Source organism: Globicephala melas, chromosome 8 (genome assembly GCF_963455315.2).
Source record: "Globicephala melas chromosome 8, mGloMel1.2, whole genome shotgun sequence".
Lineage (NCBI taxonomy): Eukaryota > Metazoa > Chordata > Mammalia > Artiodactyla > Delphinidae > Globicephala > Globicephala melas.
Window position 1 is genome coordinate 54,255,708 of NC_083321.1, and position 20,325 is coordinate 54,276,032.

The 20,325-nt window shown below is 41.6% G+C and overlaps 1 protein-coding gene across 3 annotated transcripts in view; it reads right to left on the reverse strand.

Annotated features, from left to right (window-relative positions):
• PAK1 (p21 (RAC1) activated kinase 1) overlaps positions 1–20,325 on the reverse strand; it is a 159,176-nt gene that overhangs the window by 3,584 nt on the left and 135,267 nt on the right. For all 3 annotated transcript variants that reach the window (XM_060303753.1, XM_060303754.1, XM_030835982.3), the window contains exons 10-14: positions 15,201–15,313; positions 9,184–9,301; positions 6,574–6,673; positions 5,340–5,536; positions 2,423–2,560 (exon numbers count right to left, since the gene is read on the reverse strand). In XM_060303753.1, coding sequence (XP_060159736.1) covers positions 2,423–2,560; positions 5,340–5,536; positions 6,574–6,673; positions 9,184–9,301; positions 15,201–15,313 — 666 coding nt within the window. The remainder of the gene's footprint in view (positions 1–2,422; positions 2,561–5,339; positions 5,537–6,573; positions 6,674–9,183; positions 9,302–15,200; positions 15,314–20,325) is intronic.

A 20,325-nucleotide genomic window follows, 5' to 3' on the forward strand; every position in this document is an offset into this window, starting at 1 on the left:
TTTTTGCGGTACACGGGCCTCTCACTGTTGTGGCCTCTCCCTTTGCGGAGCACAGGCTCCGAACGCGCAGGCTCCGGACACGCAGGCTCAGCGGCCATGGCTCACGGGCCCAGCCACTCCGCGGCATGTGGGATCTTCCCGGACCGGGGCATGAACCCGTATCCCCTGCATCGGCAGGCGGACTCCCAACCACTGCGCCACCAGGGAGGCCCCACAATTTTTTTTTAACATCTTTATTAGAGTATAATTTCTTTACAATGGTGTGTTAATTTCTGCTGTATAACAAAATGAATCAGCTATACATATACATATATCCCCATATCCCCTCCCTCTTGCGTCTGCCTCCCACCCTCCCTATGCCACCCCTCTAGGTGGACACAAAGCACCGAGCTGATCTCCCTGTGCGACGCAGCTGCTTCCCACTAGCTATCTATTTTCTATTTGGTAGTGTACATAAGTCCATGCTACTCTCTCACTTCGTCCCAGCTTACCCTTCCCCCTCCCTGTGTCCTCAAGTCCATTCTCTGTCTGCATCTTTATTCCTGTCCTGCCCCTAGGTTCTTTAGAACCATTTTTTTCTTAGATTCTGTATATATGTGTTAGCATACGGTATTTTTCTCTGACTTACTTCACTTAGCATAGTATCCTCCAAATCCATCCATGTTGTTATAAATGGCAAGATTTCATTCTTTTTATGGTTGAGTAGTATTCCACTGTATGGAATATTCTTTATCCATGCATCTGTTGATGGACACTTAGGTTGCTTCCATATCTTGGCAATTGTAAATAATGCTGCTATGAATATTGGGCTGCATGTATCTTGTCAAATTAGTGCTTTTGTTTCTTTCATATATATACCCAGGAGTGGAACCACTGGGTCACATGGTAGTTCTATTTTGAGTTTTTTAAGAAACTTCCATACTGTTTTCCATATTGGCTGCACCAATTTACATTCCCACCAAGAATGTAGGAGGGTTCCCTTTTCTCCATACCCTCTCCAGCATTTATTATTTGTGTTCTTTTTGATGATGGCCATTCTGACAGATACGAGGTGATATCTCATTGTGGTTTTGATTTGCATTTCCCTGATGCTTAGTGATGTTGAGCATCTTTTCATGTGCCTGTTGACCATCTGCATTTCCTCTTTGGAGAAATGTCTATTCAGGTCTTCTGCCCATTTTTTAACTGGGTTGTTTTGGGGGTTTTTTGCTGAGTTGTATGAGCTGTTTATATAGTTTGGATATTAACCCTTTATCAGTCATATCACTCGCAAATGTTTTCTCCCACTGAATACCTATTTTGAGTCAGGTCTCAGGTATAAGAGGAGACAAGAGATTAATAAGATAGAAGTTATAATCTAGTAAGAAAGACAGAATTGTTCATAACTAACTTCAATGTGGTACAGTATGGTAGGTCCTGCCCTGCCCTGACCAGTTGCTCTTCGTCCTCAAAATACGAAAGTAACTGACTATGAAAGCCTACAAATTAATCATTGTCATTAAGTTGCATGTGATACTTATTAAAGCACCAGTTGGCACTGTAGTAAAATAACACTAGGAAAGAGAAATTGTACCCGAGACATAAATGTTAAATACAAATAATGTGGTCAGCTAAAAGCAGTTTTTACAACCATATGAAATAATTATGCTGTAATTTCAGGATTAAGCTGGTGGAGTATAATAGCCTTAGTAAACCCCCAGCTCCAGGTTCCCCACAGCCTGGCAGGATCTTACTCCAAACAAGCAGACTATATGGGACTTCCCTGGCAGTCCAGTGGTTAAGACTCTGAACTTCCACTGCAGGGGGCGTGGGTTCGATCCCTGGTCAGGGAACTAAGATCCTGCGTGCTGCATGGTGCAGCCAAAAATTTTATAAATAAACAAACAAACAAACAAACAAGCAGACTATCATCCCCACCAACTGAGAGGGTTTCCAATGAAGAAACTGGGAAGACTTGAAAAGCTGCACTAACTATCCTCTAAACTAATGTGCTCTGATACACTGAAAATCTATCTTTTGAGCTTACCCCAGTAAAATATAACTTGTATAAGATTTGAACATCAAAGAGTTTCTTCTCATTAAGACTCACTCAAACTCTGCCAGACTAATTCAGGCAGAACAAAACAGGCACCAGAGGAAGACACAAGCAAAGCTCAACAGGAGCTCAGAAAGTAACTCTATAAGATGCAGCCTAGGAGAATGTACAGAGTTTTAATAGGCTGAAGAAGAGCCTAAGGGAGTAACATGAGCAAAGGCCCAAGGATAAAGATGAGGGAACTAGGAATACAAATTGAGCATGGGATGTGCTAGGACAGAAGCTTAGTTCTATAACAGCCAGTACCTCACAGACAAAAATGAAGCAAAAAAAGCCTTGGTTTAGTGATTTCTCGAATTAGGTGCTTCCCTGCATAGGGACAGTTACCTGCAACAGCTCTTTAGCTGAACCTCTCTTCTCCACATCCATTTCAAGACAGCGGTTCAGAAAGTCTCGGAAGATAGCTGACAGCTTCTCTGGGTTCTGAAGCTCCGGGGTCCCATTGGTGGCGATGAGGTACAAGGCCTGGCAATACAAACAGAGAATTGCCTTGGGCTCCAACTGAGGTTCTCTCTTGGTCCCCAGACAGGCCCTCTAGAAATATGGTCAGCTGCTTTCTGCCTTCAGAACACAAAGAGGCAGCTCTGGTATACTGGAAAGAATATGAGTTAAGGGTCAGGTTTAACATTTAAAGGCCATGTAACCAGGTGCAAGCCAGTGAACTTCCAACTTCTTCATCTGTAAAACAGGGATGATAATAGTGCCTACCTCACATGTCTGAAAAATAAAACAAGATAGTATATTAAAAGCACTCTGTAAGCTTATGAAGTGTTACTGACCCAAGGGTTTATTATTATCCTTGATTATAGATCTAAATGGTTTATTATTCATTTAGCCTGATGATTTAAACACCTGCCCACTTGCTGAAGGAAATTATTCCTGGTGCCATCACTTCAGTCATCTAAAAACTCATCTCTTCTAGCAGGACAGAAATATGTATAAAGGAAGCGTTCTGTAAAGGAGCAACCTGTTTCACTGTTGCCATCCTGTCCCCTAACATGAAGTATCTCCTGGGAAAGGTAAAGAAAGACACAGTCAAACTAAACCTTTTAAAGCACTCAGCACTTTAATTCATAAAGTGTTTACACAAATACTGTCTCATTTAATGACCACAATAACTCTGGGTAATAGGCAGGGCAAGAATTATCATCCCTATTTCACAGATAAAGCCCAGAAACATAGAGAGATATGCCTGGAATCATGCTGGTTACACAAGTTCATGTCCTCTGACTCTACTCCCAGTCTTAGTTCTGTCACGCCCTACTGATATCATTTTCAAGGCCGCTCTAAGGTGGAAGAAGATGAGTGGCATGTGGATCCACCGGGCAAAACTGGGGGCCGAGGGTAGAAACTACAAAGGTAGTTTTACTTTGGTACACTAAAGCACTTTTCAATAATCAGAGCTATCCAACTAAGATTAGATGACCACCTATCAGTGACAATGCACAGGGAATTCCTGCACTGAATGGGAGGTTGGAATAAACAACAAAATGAAAGCAATAAAAATAACTCTCACCTTTGCGCATGATCAAAATTACCAACCTACTTGCATCTGTATTCACATACCCTGCTTTCCCTCTCCTATTACAACGGATAAATTGGGCATATTCTAATCTAATGCTCTTTACTTCAGTACTTGATCCAACCCCCTTCATCTACTTAAGGACATCACTCCTACAGATGTCACTTCTCTCTTGAACATGACCATTTTCCTCTCCACTAGATCAGCCCCATCTGCACAAAAACATGCTATAATAATATCTTAAAAAAAAAAAAAAGGGACCTCCCTGGTAGCACGGTGGTTAAGAATCCACCTGCCAATGCAGGGTAGACAGGTTTGAGCCCTGGTCCGGGAAGATCCCACATGCTGCGGAGCAACTAACCCCGTGCGCCACAACTACTGAGCCTGCACTCTAGAGCCCGTGAGCCACAACTACTGAGCCCGCATGCCACAACTACTAAAGCCTGCGCACCTAGAGCCTGTGCTTCGCAACAAGTGAAGCCACCACAATGAGAAGCCCATGCACCACAACAAAGAGTAGCTCCTGCTCATTGCAACTAGAGAAAGCCCCCGTGCAGCAATGAAGACACAACACAGCCATAAACAAACAAACAAACAAACAAACCCTCCCTCGACTCCACTTTAATATATTGCTCCACTGTTACCTTAACAAAACTCCTTACCTTAAAGCAAAACTCCTTTAAAAGAAAACAACAATGAAAAGTAAAAACTAACTGCTTACACATGCCATCTCAACTTTGCCCACTCTGGTGAATTTACTCTAATTAGGCTTTCATTCCTATCACTCCAGTGAAACTGATTGTCAAAGTCATCAATAACCTTCACACTGGCAAATCTAATGATCATTTCTTAGCGTTATCTTAAATGCAACCTATCAGTCAGGTTTGACACAGTGATCCATCCTCCTTCTCGAAACACTTTGTCCTCTTGGCCTCCAGGACACTTCTCTCAGTTCTCCTACCTGGAAGGCTACTCATTGGCCACTTTGCTAGCTCCTCTAACCTGTAAACATGACAGTATCCCAGGTCTCAGTACTCTCCCCTCACTCCCTAGGTGAGTGATCTCATTATCAACTAGCTCTGATTTTTAAATAAACTAACTATATAATACCTACTAATAAATTTATATTTAGAGTACTGACCTCTCACCCTTGAACTCTGAACTCTTATGCCCAATTCTACTCAGTATTTCCACTTGGACGTTTAATAAACATTTCAAATTAACACAGAACCTTGTCCACTCTGTTCACTCACTTCAGGGACACTGGCCTCCTTGGTTTTCCCTAGGATGTATCAAGCACGTTCTCAGAACAAGTTCTTTATATACTTGACACCTGGAAAACTCTTACGTCAGATTAATCTCATGGCTCACTACTTTATTTTCTTCAGATTTCTCCTCAAATAACTTATAAGAGAAGACTTCATTCTCTACCTAGAATAAAATAGCACACTTCTCCCTCCTTCCCCCCTTACTCTCTTAAGCCACTTACTCTGCTTTTTTTCACAGCTCTTATCTTCTGTTACTATATATTAATTTATCATCAGTAGAACAGTTTCTTGCCCATGATAAGAACTCAAATAATCATTGAATAAATGAATGAGTGACTGCTAATATACCTTTTCTTTAAGCATTTATACTTTAAATTCAACAGTGCCTAGTTTTTATCCAGAAAAGAGAAATCCAACAGCCCAAACATCTTGATATGGGCCTAGTAACACTCACTCTCAGAGGATTTTCATTAAGGTATGGGGGCTCCCCTTCAATCATTTCGATGGCCATGATGCCCAGGGACCAAATGTCAACCTTAGGCCCATAGGCCTTCCGTGTCACAACCTCTGGTGCCATCCAGTACGGTGTTCCCACCATGGTGCTCCGTTTGCTCTGCTCTGGGGTGATCTGGGCACAGAATCCAAAGTCAGCTAGAAAAAGAAAGGACAAGACAGAAAGGATTTATATGTAGGGTATGCCTTCTGTAAATATTGACTCTGTGCCTACCCCTAGGTATCAAGCTCTGCCTGCATCCTAGCCACTGCATCCCTTGTCTCTCCAAAGCCAGAATCACTTAACTGCCACCTTCAGCTCTTAGTCTGTCTCCTGTTCAACCCTGAAGGAGGAACATAACAAATATCATCTCTGGCTTCCTTACCCCTCCTCAAACCAGAAGCGCTAGGCATTAAAGTCCAAGCCACCCCCATTGACCTTGATTACTTGCCCCAGTACTGCTTTCTTCTTGAAAATCATTCCCATACACCAGTATCTGGTAACTAGGTCCTTGCTTTATTTCCTGGGCATGAGTCCTGGACTTAAACCCTAATCACCTACAACTAGGCATGGCCCTGCTTTAATAAGTTCCTCACCCTGTGCCCCAGGACAGAGACTGCTAACAGTCCTCCCATAAGCAGCCCATCCACCTGTGACACAACCTGTTTGTCTGGACTATTGGTCCTTACACATTCGAACAAAATGTTCTGCCTGCAGTTCATTCCCATTATATTGCAATTATATGTTTATTTAATTATGAGGCCTTCAATAAGAAGGACTGTCTTCTTACTCATTTTTTTCATTCCCAGAGGGCCCAGCATACAACAGACATTTAATAAAAGTTTGCTGAATGAATGACTGAATGAAAGAAGTTACACTAAACTCTTTCTTCTAATTATGTATTTTGTGTTCCCCATACTTGATTGGGAACTACTTAAATACAGGCAGAAGTATCCTCAGCGCCCATCACGGGTCCTAGCACATAGTGGGCATTCAGTAAAGTTTTTTGGCTGAATGTATAAATGAGTGGGGAAAAAAAAAGAAATGTCATCCTATATAGTGCTGAGTAATATAAAGTGTCCGCATATCCAAGGAAATACAGATTCTCTGGTGAGTCTTATAGCTACTCTTATATGATTATCATCCCAGAGGAGACGGTCCCGCAGGGAAGAGAAGTATTACCACTCCTACTCACTTAGCTTGACGGAGCCATCCATTCCCAACAGGATGTTGTCACTCTTGATGTCTCTATGAATAACTTGGCTCGAATGCAGAAACTCCAAAGCCTGCAGGCACTATTGAAGCGGTGTGGGCAGAGGGAGAAAGAAAGGACATATAATATGAAGACTTACAGAATATCGCTAATCCAACCTGCTCATTTGATGATAACAAAAGTGAGGCCCCAGTGAGTAAAAGGACTTACTCCAAATAAGCGGAAGAGGCAGGTCTGGAACCTAGTCTCCTGTCTCCTAGCTAAGCATTCTTTTAACATTCCGTGCTGCCTTATATCTTTCTTATAATATACTTGACCATACCGTATTATAACACAGCTTACAATAGTTTTCTTTAACTACAGGAGTTCCTCCAAAGTATTTTAGAGTTGTTTACAGAACATCAGCACCTTGACAAAGAACCCGAGGCAACAAAAAATAAATAAATACTGAGGAAGAATGGAAGGGATTTTGTAATGAAAAAACTGGAGGAAAGTGAGAGTTACATTTGGGAAACTAGACAAACGGAAATGATATTAGAAGCAGTGAACTTAGGAGGATAATCTTATTTTGGTGAGGAGATAAATTTGTACTGTTTGGGGTATGCTGGTTTTTATATTCCTATAAAGAGTTGCAGACTAACGTCCGTAGGCCACTGCAGATGTGAATCTTGAGTTCTGTGGAGAGGCTGGACTTGAAATAAATGTTTACAAGTCATTCTTGAAGAGGTGATTTTTTTTTTTCTTTTTAAGTTATGGTAATGGTTGGAACTGGCAAATGCTATAGGAGATAGAGGAGAAAGAAAAGAACCTTGGAAAATACCCAGACTTAGCAAGCAGAATAAGTAACATAGAGACTGAATGGAACAATGAAAATGCATGGTTCTGACCAACAATATTATTCTAGACAAATCTCTTACTCCCTCTGGGCTACTGGCTATCCCCCATTTGTAAAATGTGGGGATCAGAAAAGATACTCTCAGAGTTACTACTAAATCTACTAGTTTAAGTTCATAACCGAAAGCTAAAATTTTAGGGGCTTCCACTGATTAAAAAACACTAAAAATGCAAACCAGTTAGAAGATACTATTTAAATATTCTCAACTTAATACTTCACTTTCTAAGAACATATCAATGGCTAAATTAAAAACAAACCAATATTCAGAAGCGGCTTTTCCCTGGAAAAGTATGACTTGCTTTCCTAAGGAGGCTAGAGACTTTGGCCTCTGGATGTAAAAAATTATGAACAGGGACTTCCCTGGTGGCGCAGTGGTTAAGAATCCGCCTGCTGGGGCTTCCCTGATGGTGCAGTGGTTGAGTCCGCCTGCCGATGCAGGGGACACGGGTTCGTGCCCCGGTCCGGGAAGATCCCACATGCCGCGGAGTGGCTGGGCCCGTGAGCCATGGCCGCTGAGCCTGCACGTCCGGAGCCTGTGCTCCGCAATGGGAGAGGCCACAACAGTGAGAGGCCCGCGTACCGCAAAAAAAAAAAAATCCACCTGCCAATGCAGGGGACATGGGTTCAGTCCCTCCTCCAGGAAGATCCCAGATGCCACGGAGCAACAAAGCCTGTGCGCCACAACTACTGAGCCTGTGCTCTAGAGCCCGGGAGCCACAACTACTGAAGCCCACTCACCTAGAGCCCGTGCTCCACAACAAGAGAAGCCACTGCAATGAGAAGACCGTGCACCACAACAAAGAGTAGCCCCCGCTTGCCGCAACTAGAGAAAGCCCACACGCAGCAACGAAGACCCAACGCAGCCAAAACTTCATTAATTTAAAAAATATATAAACAAAAAGGATGATTTCAAGAAATTGGAACCCTCATGCATTGCTGGTGGGAATATAAAATTGTACAGCCACTGTGGAAAGCGTTTTGGCCAGTCCTTAAAATATTAAACATAGAGTTACTGTATGACCAGAATTTCCACTCCTAGGCATATACCCAAGAGAAATGAAAACATACATCCAACCAACAACTTGTACGTGAATGTTCACGGCATCATCCATAACAGCCAGTACGTGGGCCTCTCACTGTTGTGGCCTCTCCCGTTGCGGAGCACAGGCTCCGGACCCGCAGGCTCAGTGGCCATGGCTCACGGGCCTAGCTGCTCCGCGGCATGTGGGATCTTCCTGGACCGGGGCACGAACCCGCGTCCCCTGCATCGGCAGGTGGACTCTCAACCACTGCGCCACCAGGGAAGCCCTGTCACTATCTTTTTATTCTACTTTATTTCCTTCATAGCACATGAATAAAGCAGGAAAGCAGAATAAAAATATGATTAAAACATATACCCATATAAAAGAGGTAAAGGAAAATAAGTGTTCATAGCAGTTATTTTTAAGAGGTTGAAATTATGCGTGATTATGCATATATATACATATGTGTGTATATATATATATTTTGGAACTTTCTAACTTTCAGAATATAGTAATCTTTAAAAACAGGTATAAAAAGAGGATGATGGGAGAGAGTACAACTAATTTCTCCCACCTCTACAGTGCCCAGGCTGAGATTCCTTCAGATGCAGAACTTTGAGATATATGGACATGGAGACCACGTCCTGCTCAAGTCTGGTTGGCCACTTGCCTTACCTCACGGCACACAGCTGCAATCTGGCCTTCATCCATGCAGGTTTCTGTTACCACGTCTGTCAAAGAACCTCCAGCCAAATATTCCATGACAACCCATAGCTCATCTCCCACGAGGTAACTGTAGGAGTAAAGATAAAGGGTGAGGAGGAATAGAGTACACTGGACCATAGCAGTGGCTTTCAAAGGATAAGCATATACCAGAGTGACTCTGCATTTCCCTCAGTTCTGGAAGAGTCCAGGGTTCTTTTTTCTAAGGAAAAGCAGAATCTGTGGGACAGGTTCACTAACTTGACATCTCTTAAGGATTCGCCTGGGGAAATCAAAGCACACTGTTCTGTGAAGCCCCAAAAGACAGAACTACAATCACTAGGTTGAAGATATAAAATTATTTCATCACAACACAAAGTAGTACTTCCTAAAATCAGGCATGATTCCCACACCTCTCTGCATGAAAGGAGAGAGCATCCAAACATTTGACAAAGATGGGATTTGGAGTCCATCTTACCAATATTAGGGAAAGTCACTAAACCTCCTTTAGAATTCTATTAGATTTGAGATCCATAAGACCCATACTGGGTCTTGTTCAAGATTCCATTCTCGGAAAGTGTGGCACAGTAGATGTCAATATTTACCGAATAATTCAATGAGTAAAATAAAAGATAATTGTAAATGTAAAATGAAGTATTGACTATAAGAGCCATTGAAAAGCTGTAGAATTTTATACCCATAGCCATTATGCTGACAATGATCTCCATTTTGAATGTCTCTGATTCTAAGAATGGAATAAATTCAGTAAAGGCTGCAAAACCAAAGCTGCTTCTGGAAGTCAAGGGTTCCCAGTTAGTACTGTATCCCTAGAGAGATTATGGGGCTAACATGAGTTAAAACTGATAGTCTCACTCAGGGACTGGATCACTCAGCTCTATTATGTGATAAACAAAAACGTCACCTAGGAGACCTTCAAGATGGTGGAGGAGTAAGACGTGGAGATCACCTTCCTCCCCACAAATACATTAGAAATACATCTACATGTGGAACAACTCCTACAGAACACCTACGGAATGCTGGCAGAAGACCTGAGACTTCCCAAAAGGCAAGAAACTCCCCACGTACCTGGGTAGGCAAAAGAAAAAAGAAAAAACAGAGACAAAAGAATAGGGATGGGACCTGCACCTCTGGGAGGGACCTGTGAAGGAGGAAAAGTTTCCATACACTAGGAAGCCCCTTCACTGGTGGAGACGGGGGTCGGGGGGGAAGCTTCGGAGCCACAGAGGAGAGCACAGCAACAGGGGTGCAGAGGGCAAAGCGGAGAGATTCCTGCACAGAGGATCAGTGTCGACCAGCACTCACCAGCCCGAGAGGCTTGTCTGCGCACCCACCGGGATGGGTGGGGGCTGGGAGCTGAGGCTTGGGCTTCGGGGGTCAGATCCCAGGGAGAGGACTGGGTTTGGCTGTGTGAACACAGCCTGAAGGGGCTAGTACGCCACAGCTAGCTGGGAGGGAGTCCAGGAAAAAGTCTGGACCTGACTAAGAGGCAAGAGACCATTGTTTCGGGTGTGCGAGAAGGGATTCAGAGCACAGCATAAATGAGCTCCAGAGATGGGTGCAAGCCACAGTTATCAGTGCAGACACCAGACACAGGCATGAAACGCTACGGTTGGTGCTGCAGCCACCAAGAAGCCTGTGTGCGAGCACAGGTCACTATCTACACTTCCCCTCCCGGGAGACTATGCAGCCCACCACCGCCAGGCTGGCATGATCCAGGGACAACTTCCCTGGGAGAACATACGGCGTGCCTCAGGCTGTGGCAACGTCATGCTGGCCTCTGCCACCGCAGGCTAGCCCCGCATCCCGTACCCCTCCTGCCCCCCCACAACCCCCCCACCCCCCACCCCGGCCTGAGTGAGCCAGAGCCCCCTAATCAGCTGCTACTTTATGCCTGTCCTGTCTGGGTGGGAACAGATGCCCTCAGGTGACCTACATGCAGAGGTGGGGCCAAATCCAAAACTGAACCCGGGAGCTGTGTGAACAAAGAAGAGGAAGCAAAATCTCTCCCAGCAGCCTCAGGAGCAGCAGATTAAATCTCCACAGTCAGCTTGACGTACCCTGCGTCTCTGGAATACCTGAATAGACAATGAATCATCCCAAAATTGAGGTGGTGGACTTTGGGAGCAACTGTACACTTGGGGTTTGCTTTCTACATCTAATTTGTGTCTGGTCTCATGTTTATCTTAGTTTGTATTTAGAGTTTATTATCATTGGTAGATTTGTTTATTGATTTGGTTGCTCCCTTCCTCTTTTTTTTTTATATATATACATATTTTTTTTCCTTTTTCTCTTTTTGTGAGTGTGTATGCGTATGCTTCTTTGTGTGATTTTGTCTGTATAGCTTTGCTTTTACCATTTGTCCTAGGGTTCTGTCTGTCCGTTTTTTTGTTTTGTTTTGTTTTAGTATAGTTTTTAGTGCTTGTAGTCATTGGTGGATTTGTTTTTTGGTTTGGTTGCTCTCTTCTTTCTTTCTTTTATTACTTTTAATTTTTTTTATTTTTAATAATTTAAAAACATTTTTTATTTTAATAACTTTCTTTTCTTTCTTTCTTTCATTTTTTCCTCCCTTTTCTTCTGAGCTGTGTGGCTGACAGGGTCTTGGTGCTCCGGCCAGGTGCCAGGCCTATGCCTCTGAGGTGGAAGAGCCAAGTTCAGGACACTGGTCCACCAGAGACTTCCCAGCTCCACGTAATAACAAACAGTGAAAGCTCTCCCAGAGATCTCCATCTCAAAGCTAACAGCTCCACTCAACGACCAGCAAGCTACAGTGCTGGACACCCTATCCCAAACAACTAGCAAGACAGGTACACAACCCTACCCATTAGCAGAGAGGCTGCCAAAAATCATAATAAGGTCACAGACACCCCAAAACACATCAATGGATGCGGTCCTGCCCACCACAAAGACAAGATCCAGCCTCATGCACCAGAACACAGGCACTAGTCTCTTTCACCAGGAAGCCTACACAACCCACTGAACCAAACATACCCACTGGGGGCAGACAGCAAAAACAACAGGAACTGCGAACCTGAAGCCTGTGAAAAGAAGACCCTCAAACACAGTAAGTTAAGCAAAATGAGAAGACAGAGAAACACACAGCAGATGAAGGAGCAAGGTAAAAACCCACGAAACCAAACAAATGAAGAGGAAACAGGCAGTCTACCTGAAAAAGAATTCAGAGTAATGATAGTAAAGATGATCCAAAATCTTGGAAACAGAATGGAGAAAATACAAGAAACGTTTAACAAGGACCTAGAAGAACTAAAGGGCAAACAAACAATGATGAACAACACAATAAATGAAATTAAAAATTCTCTAGAAGGAATCAATAGCACAATAACTGAGGCAGAAGAACAGATAAGTGACCTGGAAGATAAAATAGTGGAAATAACTACCACAGAGAAGAATAAAGAAAAAATAATGAAAAGATTTGAGGACAGTCTCAGAGACCTCTGGGACAACATTAAATGCACCAACATTCGAATTATAGGGGTCCCAGAAGAAGAAGAGAAAAAGAAAGGGATTGAGAAAATATTTGAAGAGATTATAATTGAAAATTTCCCTAATATGGGAAAGGAAATAGTCAATCAAGTCCAGGAAGCACAGAGAGTCCCATACAGGATAAATCCAAGGAGAACTATGCCAAGACACATATTAATCAAACTATCAAAAATTAAATGCAAAAAAAAAAAAATAGTAAAAGTAGCAAGGGGAAAACAACAAATAACAGACAAGGGAATTCCCATAAGGTTAACAGCTGATCTTTCAGCACAAACTCTGCAAGCCAGAAGGGAGTGGCAGGACATATTTAAAGTGATGAAAGGGAAAAAACCTACATCCAAGATTACTCTATCCAGCAAGGATCTCATTCAGATTCGATGGAGAAATTAAAACCTTTGCAGACAAGTAAAATCTAAGAGAATTCAGCACCACCAAACCAGCTTTACAACAAATGCTAAAGGAACTTCTCTAGGCAGGAAACACAAGAGAAGGAAAAGACCTACAATAACAAACCCAAAACAATTAAAATGGTAATAGGAACATACATATTGATAATTACCTTAAATGTAAATGGATTAATGCTCCAACCAAAAGACATAGGCTGGCTGAACGGATACAAAAACAAGACCCATACATATGCTGTCTACAAGAGACCGACTTCAGACCTAGAGACACATACAGACTGAAAGTGAGGAGATGGGAAAAGATATTCCATGCAAATGGAAATCAAAAGAAAGCTGGAGTAGCAATTCTCATATCATACAATATAGACTTTAAAATGAAGACTATTACAAGAGACAAAAAAGGACACTACATAATGATCAAGGGATCAATCCAAGAAGAAGACACAGCAATTGTAAATATTTATGTACCCAACATAGGGGCACCTCAATATATAAGGCAAATGCTAACAGCCATAAAAGGGGAAATTGACAGTAACACAATCATAGTAGGGGACTTTAACACCCCACTTTCACCAATGAACAGATCATCCAAAATAAAAATAAATAAGGAAACACATGCTTTAAATGATACATTAAACAAGATGTACTTAATTGATATTTATAGGACATTCCCTCCAAAAGAACAGAATACACACTCTTCTCAAGTGCTCATGGAACATTCTCCAGGATAGATCATATCGTGGGTCACAAATCAAGCCTTGGTAAATTTAAGAAAATTGAAATCATATCAAGTATCTTTTCCGACCACAACGCTATGAGACTAGATTATCAATTACAGAAAAAATCTATAAAAAATACAAGCACTTTGAGGCTAAACAATACACTACTAAATAACCAAGAGATCACTGAAGAAATCAAAGAGGAAATCAAAAAATAACTAGAAACAAATGACAATGAAAACACGATGACCTAAAACCTAGGGGAGGCAGCAAAAGCAGTTCTACGAGGGAAGTTTATAGCAATAAAATCCTACATTAAGAAACAAGAAACATCTCAAATAAACAACCTAATCTTACACCTAAAGCAATTAGAGAAAGAAGAACAAAAAACCCCCAAACTTAGCAGAAGGAAAGAAATCATAAAGATCAGATCAGAAATAAATGAAAAAGAAATGAAGGAAGCAATAGCAAAGATCAATAAAACTAAAAGCTGGTTCTTTGAGAAGATAAACAAAATTGATAAACCATTAGCCAGACTCATCAAGGAAAAAAGGGAGAAGACTCAAATCAATAGAATTAGAAATGAAAAAGGAGAAGTAACAACTGACACTGCAGAAATACAAAGGATCATGAGAGATTACTACAAGCAACGATATGCCAATAAAATGGACAACCTGGAAGAAATGGACAAATTGTTAGAAAAGCACAACCTTCCAAAACTGAACCAGGAAGAAATAGAAAATATAAACAGACCAATCACAAGCACTGAACACGAGACTGTGATTAAAAATCTTCCAGCAAACAAGGATCAGAGATTTGAATTGACTACAAACTTACCAGGGGTCAACAATGAAACAGAACTCTTAAAAAAAAAAAAATCAAATCAAGTTCTGTAGTGTTTAGAACAAAGGAGGGGTCCCAATGTCTCCGTAATGGTGAAATCTCAAACGAAACTACTGAATGTCACATTTTAAGAGAATGCAGACAAACTAGAAGTTATTCAGCAGGGTAACCAGGACAAGGAAAGATCTGAGATGCAGAATGATTTAAAGACCTACATGTTTGACTCAGGCAGATGGGCTGAAGGCATTCCCTGGGGTAGAACAAACAGTATCAGGACCAGCTGTGAGAAGCTACAGGGTGGTAGGGTTCAGCCTAACCCAGAATACTGTACAGCAATCAGAGGTGTCCACCAACATGCAGGGTCATTGGCAGAGAGCCAAACATCACAGATGAATCTTAAATGGAGGCAGTTCTGAGTGCTGGTGTTGCCTTCTCCCCTAAAAGCTCCACCATCCATCCATCCCTAAGGCCCTATCTCTCTGACAGGACTACCACTCCATACCTGTCCAAGTAGTTCACAATATTTGGGTTCTTGTTTTCCCTCATGACCAGGATCTCATTAATAATCAGCTCTTTCTTCGGCTGCTGCTGAAGGTTCATCTGCTTAATGGCCACCTGAAATTAGAGTACATTCAATGTACAACCAGAGTCACTCAGCATTTACTGAACACCTACTAAGTACCAGACATAAACACTAAGGAGATAGAAATGAGTAAGATATGGTCTTAGCCCTTGAGGAAATCACAGTTCATCTCCGGAGACCAGTGGTACTCAGTGTGAGGTCCCCAGACCAGCAACATCAACATTATCTAGGAATGTGCTACAAATAAAAATTTTCAGTCCCCACATAAACCTACTGAATCAGAAATTCTGTGGGTTGTTTTTTTGGTTTTGCTTTTTTTTTTGCACAAACTTTCTATTTAATGGAAAAGTTCACTTGCTGAGTATAAGGATCATTTATTACTTGGTATTGGTACTAGTGTCACTGGAGATGAGGATAAGACATAGTTATGAAGAATTTAAATGAGGAAGTGAAAGAATTTAAAAATTGATCTTTCCATTCATCTCTCTACCTTCTTAGATCTCTACTTAATCCAAGCCCAAGTAAATAGGGACTTCCTTTTCCTCAAAAACTCTGTACTTTAATAAGCCCTCCAGGCAATTCTCATGTGCACCAAAGTGTGAAGATCAAACTTGCTACTAAATAAAATACTTATATTAGAAAAATACTTTTAAAAATCACAATATAAAAGAGGTATGCTATATAACAAAAGTCCCTACAAAGTGTTACAGGAGCATAAAACTGGGCCAAGAACTCTTTCACACTATCAATGCAGAGGTTTCATAAAGGGGAGATAAGTTTTTGAACTTGTTGTGGAAAAATAAATCAGAGCTGACCAGGTTAAGAAAGAATAGAAAAAAGGGATCGTTAATGTTTATGTATGAAAAAGAAATTGATAGGCTTTGTGTCTACGGAAATAAACAAATTTTCACATAATACAAATTTAAGGAACACGTTAGTTTCCAAGGCACTTTTGTGTCCTTTTTTATGTGTCGGGTACTATGTAGGGTATTCTCAAATGTATTTCATTTAATCCTCTGAGACACTTTATGAGTTAAATATTACTATCGACCCCCTTTGACAGATAAGGAAATTGTGATTCAGAGAGGATATGTGACTTGCCTACACAGCTATTCAGTAGCAAAGTCAGGATTAGAATCTCGAAAGTGACGCCCATTTATCCTGCACACACAACCAGATTAATCCTCCCCACAGTACACATTTGGTGACTCTCTCCCCTGTTCAAAGCAGAAATGGCTCCTGTTTGCCTAGAGATGCTCCTTGGCCCAACATTCGAAGTCCTTATGATCTGACCCCTATCTTACTTCTTTCTCACTGTATTCCTTCATATACTACAATCTGAGCTTCTCTCCATTTAGAACATCTTGCTCCACTGTTTTTAAATGTTCCAAACCTTCTTATACTTTGTATCAGACCAAAAGAAACCTCATTCTCCAAACCAGATAGGCTTTTTGCCTTCTTTAAAGCCCCATAAGATTATACTTATACCTCTCTTGTGGAACTCAGCACATACTGAATTGTATGATGATTAGTTAGGGTGTGTCCCTCGAGAAGCTTGAGAGCTCATTTGAAAACTCAGAATCCCTGGTGCCAAGCACAGGGCCTGACACACAGTGGGTGCTCAGCAAATCTTTTCAGAAATGAAGAGGAAAAGACAGAATTGAGTGGGTTGATAAATACTTTGTTTTTAAACCACAAAGAGCATTAGCAATAGGCTGCCCTATCCTACAGGAGTAGACTTTAAATTATTTCCTAAACGTTTATTCTCTAGAAATAACAGCCAAGAACACGAACACCTAACAGAACAACTAAAATTAGTCTTTCCAGAATCAGCAAGAAGTGTAGAGGATGAATAACTCAACTTTTATGGAAAAAACCCAAATTCTATTATTTCTTCAATCAAGTATGAACAATCTTCTGCCAAGAGCCAGTTCATCAGTAAGAATAGAAATGATTTTTTTAAAACATTTTGATCACCTCCATTCCCTGCCCCAAGTGAGAAAAAATTGCTTTGGAGTAGAGTCTCCTATCAGGTTAGGCTTCTGGTCTGGCTGCAGCTTGCTATAACAGCTGATGATTAGCTTTTTCTAATGTCTGAAGAGGAACACAGTGATCTAAAGACACATTACATTAAGACTGTAAGCCCTTACAACACATACTAAGATCTGGGTTCTCTGCAGTTCCTCAGGCCATCCTGGAGGATGGGACAGTGCTAGTGAACCTCACAGAGGTCACTGCTGCAGCAGCAAGGGAGAAAAGAGGCAGCCTGTGGATAACAGGGGTGGCAAGACACCAGGAATCCTTTTCAATAGCTACTAACTGTGGGCTAGGCTAATGCCCTTCACCTAATCAGATCCCTCCTATTCAGGCCAGCAGATAGCACTCCTATAACAGAAAAAGAACTGGACTTGAACTCTGGGGGCCTAAGCTCTGGGGCTGGGTCTGTCACTTACTAACCTTGACTAGTCACAAGCTCTCCGAGCCTTGGTCCCTTTATCAATACTGAGGATAATAATCCCCACCCTGAATCCCCTCCTCACAGGATTGTTCTGAGAACTAAATGAGACAGTGGTCAATGTGTTACTCATACATAAGAAATGTAAATAATACAGTAAGACAACAATGAAAATGCTAATCATTGTCATAACTGCATTTGATGAGTAATTGGCACAGAGCAGCAAGAGTGACAACGTTATCAGCAGGAATGACAGCAAAAACAAACCACCCTCCCACCACTACTGTTTATTGAATGCCTGCTCTGTGCCAGCGCTGTGTTAGGTGCTCTACTGACATTATCTCTGTAAAACCTAACAATAAGCCTGTCGAGCAAAAATCATTATCTGCATTTTCAGGGAAGAAAATGAAGACTAAGACTTACAAGAAAGTTGCCCAAGGTCATAATCAATGCTTTCAGGTTCATATGACTTCAAAGTCACTTCCAGTTTACTCTATTACACACATTCCCTCTAAAAAATGGGCTTGAAAATTAATTGCTGGATCTGTAACTGGAGGATTTCCAGCACTAATATGCTAATCTTCTTACATATGACAGACAATAGCTCTCCTCTTCTCAGCTGGATAACTCCCAATAGGCACTTGCTCACAAACACAGAGTATCTCGCTAGCTCCACTAAAGATTTACACTCCCTGGGGGAGGAAATGAGGCCTTCCTGGCTACACTGCATTAGCCACCCTAATGGACTCCCTTCCATTCATAGTTCTGTAACCACAAGGCAGGCACATAGTGAAGTCAAGTTTGTTTCCTGTGGCCAGCTGCTCACACATGGAGCCTCCAGGCCTTCCAGGAACCGGCCAGCACCAGCCTGCCTCCCATCAAGGGCTGTGAGGCCCCAGAGGCCAGAAACACGACCAGGGGCCGTGGTGCCTAACCTTAGCTCTGCTGCGGCCTTGCAGCCCAGAAAGCACACGTTAAAACTTTAGAATCAAAGGCTTCTAACCCAGCCCTTGCTTACTGCTATTAGCACAACCCGGCCAAAGTTACTAAACTCCCGAGTCTCAAATTCCTGATCAGTAAAAAGGAAATAATATCACCTACCAGGTAGGGTTCTTTTTAATATTAATATTTAATATAACCTCCTTTTTTCTATCTCTACCTCCAATACAGTATATTTAAAATCAGCAGAATGATACCATCCTTCCTTCTTTACCATTATGTTATCACAGGTTCCTGTCAGCATTATAGGAGTTTTATATGTACACAACAGAAAGTATGGTTTCTTACATTTATATATATGATTTTAATGCCTGAATCTTTCACATAGGTCTTAGCGTAAAGGTAGCATAAAGCAAATGTTCAGTAAACATTCTGTAGAATAAATAAATACATACAAATAAATATTAATATATATGTAATTCTTAGTTTATGGTATATTTTCGCACCCATTACTTCACTCAACTCATTCACATTTTGTAAGGTATATGTTATCATGCACATTTTATAAATAAATAAAATTCAGGCTTAGGAGGTCAAATGGCTTGCCCAAGGTTTTATAAGTAAGTAAAGGTAAACATCTAGGTTATTGGATTCTCACATCCAAGAACAATTAATAAATCTTTAAACATAATAATGTTTGTTTTTTTTTTTAAAGTTGACTTACCCTCAATGGAGCCTCAATATTTGGCTCAGACACTTGTAAAAGCCTGACAAAAGCACAGTGAGGTACATGTTGTCCCTATTAACCATGACTTCTCCAGTACACCATGGAGTTTCAACCACCAAACATATACAAGCAGGTCCTAGTAGCCTCCCTCAGAAGAGCCCAACTCTGTTTTCACTGGAACAGGAGGTGCCTCTCTTAAGCTCTGAGCCCCATTAGTCTTTTGAGCTAAGATCTTCCCCAGGCAACTCCCATATACAACCCACCTTCCAACATTCCTGCTCTGCAACCAAAGAGTACAATGCAAAGAAACTTCAAGCCTTCTAGATTCCCTTCATGGCTTCTTCTGCTGAAGATAGATCTTGGGTCATCAGGCCTTAGCAATAAGGTCAGAGCCTTCCCAGCTTATGAAATGTGAGAGACAAAGAGGTGCCTCCAAATGAGGACTTCAATGTCTACTGGAATCCTGGGCACAGAGTAATGGAAGGACCACTAGATTGGGAGGCAAGAGACACATGTTTAAACGTCTTCTATATCAGATTTCTCTCCCAAGCACCAGACTTGTAAAAATAATTGTCCACCAGGCAGTTTCACAAGAAAGTCTCTCAGGCAACATCTAACTTCCTCAAATCTGTACTCCTCCTTTGTTCTTTCTCCTTGACTAGTACCACTCACTTGTGAGCCATCCTCACATTCACCAAATTCTGTCATATCTACTTAAGTACCTCTCAAATTCATCCACTTCTCCCCATTCATACTATGCCACCACCTTAGTCCAGACCATCATCTCTCACATGGAATTACACAGTAACCTCCTGACTCATTGCTCCACTCTTATCTCCCCCAATCTCTTCTCTGCACTGTAGGCACAGTGACTTTTTCCAAAATCTGTAAATCTCATCATGTTAAGGAGTTCTAGTCTGCAA